Source organism: Gossypium hirsutum, chromosome A05 (assembly GCF_007990345.1).
Source record: "Gossypium hirsutum isolate 1008001.06 chromosome A05, Gossypium_hirsutum_v2.1, whole genome shotgun sequence".
Classification (NCBI taxonomy): domain Eukaryota; kingdom Viridiplantae; phylum Streptophyta; class Magnoliopsida; order Malvales; family Malvaceae; genus Gossypium; species Gossypium hirsutum.
Genome location: NC_053428.1, coordinates 30030618 through 30035848, shown reverse-complemented (window position 1 = coordinate 30035848; position 5231 = coordinate 30030618). Strand labels below are relative to the sequence as shown.

The 5231-nt window shown below is 33.6% G+C and overlaps 1 protein-coding gene across 4 annotated transcripts; it reads right to left on the bottom strand.

The window, feature by feature from the left end:
* Positions 1-791: 791 nt before the first annotated feature.
* On the bottom strand, positions 792-4828 carry LOC107957530 (uncharacterized). Of its 4 annotated transcripts, none has more exons than XM_016893064.2 (7): positions 4238-4815; positions 2552-2642; positions 2231-2391; positions 1766-1793; positions 1471-1579; positions 1058-1118; positions 792-924 (listed from the first exon to the last, which is right to left on the bottom strand). In XM_016893064.2, the coding sequence occupies exons 1-7, from the start codon at positions 4466-4468 to the stop codon at positions 916-918; spliced, it is 690 nt and encodes a 229-aa protein (XP_016748553.1). In that variant the 5' UTR covers positions 4469-4815; the 3' UTR covers positions 792-915. The 4 variants fall into 4 exon arrangements, with proteins under 4 accessions (XP_016748553.1, XP_040968094.1, XP_016748551.1 ...); XM_041112160.1 differs by having other exon boundaries at positions 2231-2388; XM_016893062.2 differs by having other exon boundaries at positions 792-1118; positions 4238-4828.
* Between the last annotated feature and the right edge of the window lie 403 nt (positions 4829-5231).

The following is a 5231-nucleotide window of genomic DNA, read 5'->3' as shown; positions in this document are numbered from 1 at the left end:
ATTTGTAAATTCGATAAATCGCACCCAATCGTGTTGGGTTTCAATTTACCGTTTGGGCCGAATAGCCAAATATCTTTTTTTTTTTAAAGTTTTAAGTGCATGTTTTTTGGAAATCCTAAAATGATCTTGTGTCGATGATTCGAAATATTGTATCTAATCGTGCTGGACGTAATATTTTATTCCTTCTAAGCGAGAGGATCTCAACATTAGATTCCAGTTATCCAAGCGTTTTAAAGGAATTGTATTTTAAAATCTTTTTCAAATTTTCAACATTAAGACGTTAATTGATCAATACGGTACTAATTTTGGGCGTTGCGAGGATGTTATTCCTTCCTCGCGCACTGACTCCTGAATTCATTTTCTAGTTTTTCGTAGACCAAAAACGTTGTTTTAATAAACTAAAATACTTTATTAAAATGATCGATCACAAGGTGACCCGATCACACCTAAACAAAAAAGATTGATGGTGACTCCATTTTCGTTTTAAAGTCGATCTCCGTTTTTCAAAATAAAAATGGTTTCAATAGTTATAATTTAAATAAATTAAATAACAGAAGAGTGAATAAGCATGCTCACCATCCCATCTCATGATGTCTTGATTTGTAGAAGTTACATCACCAGTGTAAATTTTGTAAAACGATGACCTAAACAAGTTGAGAATTTTATCACCTAGGCTCCGTTAACATTACTGTTAATACAATTTTTGATTTAAAAACATAAAAGCTTGGTAGTAAGAAAATACTATTAGATATAGAATTAGTACCTAAAGCATTTTGCATATGCTGATCACATGATGACAACGATTATGGATTGCAAATAGGAAATGCTTCAAGAAGAAATATTTACAAGAGATCAAATTTACAAATATCAATCAACGGATTCATAGAAGAAAGAAAAAAAGAATGTTGTTCATGTTCACCAAACCTACGAAACACCAAGCTCCATTAGACAGTGAGAAAGCATATATATATATATATACAACAGTGAATTCCTTCAATATCACTACTTTGTTTCTCCGACTATTTTTGCAAGGAAATCAGAGAAGCTTTGATATTACCTCGCAAGAAGTCCAGAAGGCTTTCGAGGCGGCTCTCATAAGTAAGGGGTTTTGGTATATCCTGTTTAAGAATAAACAAATAAATGTATTGTCATCATCAACCTGTTCAATAATTCGTATCTATGTTTCTTAGATTCTAGATGTGGGTGTTGGATATTGGCATGTTTAATTTTTAATTTTTTTAGAAGATCCTTAAAGAGGGTTATATCTCCATACCCATGTACGAATATATATAGGACATGGGTGTAGGATATGAGTTTTTTATTTTTTGAAACGCCAAAGCAACATAGATTTGAATCATATAGACAAAATAGGACAACGGGAATAAGCAGCATAGCAAAGCCAACTGAGGGAACTTTTAGCAGAAAATGTAGGAACTGAATTCAATTGTCGAGGTTAAAATTATAACATACCCAATTGCAGTTGCCCCCCAAGATGCCACATTATAAATGACTTTGCTTCCATCCCAAGCTTTTCGAAGCTTTCCCTTTTTCTTTTTCACAGAGAAGGTCTTGCTCAGTGCTACAAGAAAAACCAAAAGATGGTTCAGAATTCCTCTTCCAAATTAATGTTTAGAATAGAACAAAGGATATTTGAGATGGAAAATATAAGTTCAACACAGACATGGTATCTTAGAAGTTTCAGTAACATTGAGAGGGGAATATAATTTGATGCTAAAATCTCATTAACGAAGACAAATAAACTCACCTTGCTGAAGTTGATTGGGGCTCAAGTCCTGGGAAGAAAAAAAAAAAAAAAAAAAAACTCATCAGCTTCCACAGCTGAATGGTTCTAAGTTACTCAGGACATGGATGTGTCAGATTCAGGTATATGTCCAACACGGGTATATTTTGTTTTTCCTGAGTTTTCCCATCTATTTGGAGGGTCATTATCCCCATACCCATGTTCAAATATGTGTGAGATAAAGGTGTAAAACAGGATATTTAAGCAAAATGAAGAGTCGGAACAACAAAAGAATAATCCATGATGAACATGCAAACACAGTTCTTATTCAGTCTGCTAAAGAGTAAGACCATAGAAAAACTTTAGACATAAAATACTAAAACTTTAGGCTTTAGTGTATTAGGTATGAATGACTACAAAGAGAAGAATTGAAGACTGAAATGATCTGAAATGATAGTAATACCAATAAAGAGTGCAAATTTCACAAACCTTGGTCTGTTTAAGGGACAGCAAATACGCAGCCATAAAACATGCAATTCCTTCTACTATATCATCCTGCCTGACGAGAACATAATCTTCTTGATCCAAATCACCATTTTCATCTCCCCAAAGATCATTTGGGTTGACCATGTCCCAAGAACTACCATCTTCTGGTTCCAAAGAAGAATTTGTTTAGCATCCAGGCAACAAAGATCGTTTTAAAGCAAACAGTCTAAAGCATGAACTTCATATAGTGAATAAATATGCCTGCTAAAGAATAAAAAATGATACATGCTAACAGTCTAAAGTGGACCGTGTTTGGATGCATACCGGCAATGTTTTCTGGAACTGGTACCTGAGCACACTCTAGCTTTTCAAGAAAGTCGGGGCATTGAACTCTAGATTTGAGAAGATCACACAACTGCATTTTTTTAAAATAAAGGAGGCACACACATTAGATATCCAAGCTATTTCGAAATATTTAATAGGAAAGCAAATGCAAACTTCATCAACTATTGCAAATTAAGTGGATCTACTTTCTACCACGTTGCTAATTTCTACCACATAAGTTGTAAAGCCATTTATACTATGTTCTTTTAATATAAGGCCAAAGGGGTTAAAGCATATCAAATCAAGCATAAAGGATCGCTGTATTTAAGTTGGATTTTAATATTTATTGCAAATAAACTATGCAGATTGACTAGAGAAAAAGTGCAATATGATCTTAATTTTGATCAATGAGATCTGAAAAACGGGTGATTGCAAAGTGGAATACTATGGATAGCAACAAACTAACACATCACTCTCCAAGGTATTATACAACCATCAGTGGGAAAAAAATCAAATTTTTATCTTTTTGCAACCATCACTTCATTGGTAAATCAACTTCTATATGAAGTGGAAGAAGGTTCCAGTTTTTTCACAAGCTCGGGCTCTGTTTTAACACACTATTATAAAATTTGAATCATTTTTGGATTAGTTCCTAACATGTTATCATTGAACAGAAAACTCTACTACCTCATAAAGCAAATGTTATGATGGAAAAGTAGCAATCTCTTCTCTGTATCGTTCTCATTTCTCTCTTTTCTTCAAGATATATATTTGTACATAGAGAAGTAAAGGAACACATAAAAAGAGGCAAATGGACTCTAAACCAACAAAAGCCATAATTTTAATGAATTGTACAAGGTGATGGGTGTTTTTGTCTATTCAATTTGTTTAGGGTTCACTCCTGCCTTTGATCCTCTGCCCTCTACATCCTCTTCGTTTTTAATTTTTCTGTTTCTTTTCAATTCAATATTGAGTAATGCAAATATAGAACATCTTAGCTTTTTAATCAAGAATATGGAGCCAAACTCAAGAATGAAACAATCATCATAGTAAACCTGCAAACTCCTTTCAATAACTAGAACAATTGAAAATCAAGACTCAAACGGAAACTTCTGTCTTGCAAAATAACACCCTCGAAGCGTGCAGAGGCAGAAAATCACTTGACATAGATAGGCAACCGATGCATCATGCGTCCAACACAAACGATAAATACCATTAGCCATAATATAAGTTCATTTTCCCTGGCCAAGCTGGGTTTAATTAAGATCCTGACCATTCATCTTCCTTCTTTGGATAGTTGAGATTGCCGGGTTTGATCCTTGGTTACTAAAACTAAGGGTCCAACACTCCAATTCACAAAAGAAGGTCGGAAAACAAAACACAGAATCAAATCATAAATTTAAAAATCAAATTTCTACTCTGAACATGGAATTCTCCATGAAAAAGCATAGTATAAGTTTAAACAAACTAAATCCTCACAAAGACCATAACAAATTCAGAAAAATCAACAATAATAGCTTTTATAAGCTAAAAAAAAAAGGAAAATGAATTTAAAGGAGCCTCACTTATATTTCCTTCGCTTCTGTTTCCCTCCGTTTCTCTTAGCATCGAAACACAGATCTAAATCCAGAACCAGACCCTAAGAATACTAACAACAAAGAAATGAAGGAAAAGATTTAAACAAACCTCATCGGCTTCTTGATCTCTGCTAAGATCGACGCCGTTGAGTTCTCCTTGATGGTTCACTTCATGTTTACCTTCGCCGTCTTCATCGTCATCGTCGGTTCCATCTTCGCAGTTACTAAGCAATTCGAGAGCTCTCTGGCACTCTTCCAGCACAGCTTGCAATGTCTTCCTCTTGACACGAACCTGATCTTTCTCTTCCACAACCGTTCCCTTCATCTCCTCCGCTTCCATCGCCAATGATGCGTCGCTCCAACCTGATACCTCTATCTTCGTATCGCCTACTAAAACAACCTAATACAATTCCACCTAAGCCCCCTCGAATTAAAACAAAACAGATCAAATTTAAAAAAAAAATGGAGTTATCGTCCAGTAAAGAAATTAGAAATCGAGGAAAGAAGGCAATTGAACTTTATTCTTAGAATCAATGGTAAAGATTGAAGAAGGACATGTGTTTTATTTTTAATTTTTCTTTTCTTTTCTCTGATATTTTGGTACCCAAAAAGAATTTTATTGTTTTTGCCTTTTTGGTGGTGGAAAAAAATAGTGAAGAAAGAAGGGGGCGGCGAAGGAGCTTATAGCCGCCGAGTCATCTCTGGAGCAGCTACATGCAGGATTTTTGGCTTAATTGATTTAGGCATAATCACAAATTTAGTCCTCAACATTTATATATTTTATCATAATTGTCCTTATTTTCTTTTTTAGCTAAATTTAAACATTTCAAAATGAGTCAAATTGGTTTCCTTTCATGAAATAATGAAAAAAAATTAATTTATTTATCTTACATGCCACTTCAACAAATAATTAAAAATATTTAAAAATTAAAAAATTAAAATTCAAAAAAATAATTATAAAAAGTTCATGAAAATTTAAAAACAAATTAAGTACACTTGGATTGTCTTGCAAGTTACCATATTTAAAAATTTAAAGCTTTAGTTAATATTTTGGTTAAAAAAATAAATGGACTCTTTTTGTAGGTTGATGATCAAATCTGACA

Coding starts and splice junctions, on each gene's coding strand:
- LOC107957530 (XM_016893062.2), bottom strand. CDS start 4,468: ATGGAAGCGGAGGAGATGAAGGGAACGGTTGTGGAAGAGAAAGATCAG. Junction 2,643..4,237: donor GAGATCAAGAAGCCGATGAG/GTTTGTTTAAAT, acceptor AAAAAAATGCAG/TTGTGTGATCTTCTCAAATC. Junction 2,392..2,551: donor AGTTCCAGAAAACATTGCCG/GTATGCATCCAA, acceptor CTTTGGAACCAG/AAGATGGTAGTTCTTGGGAC.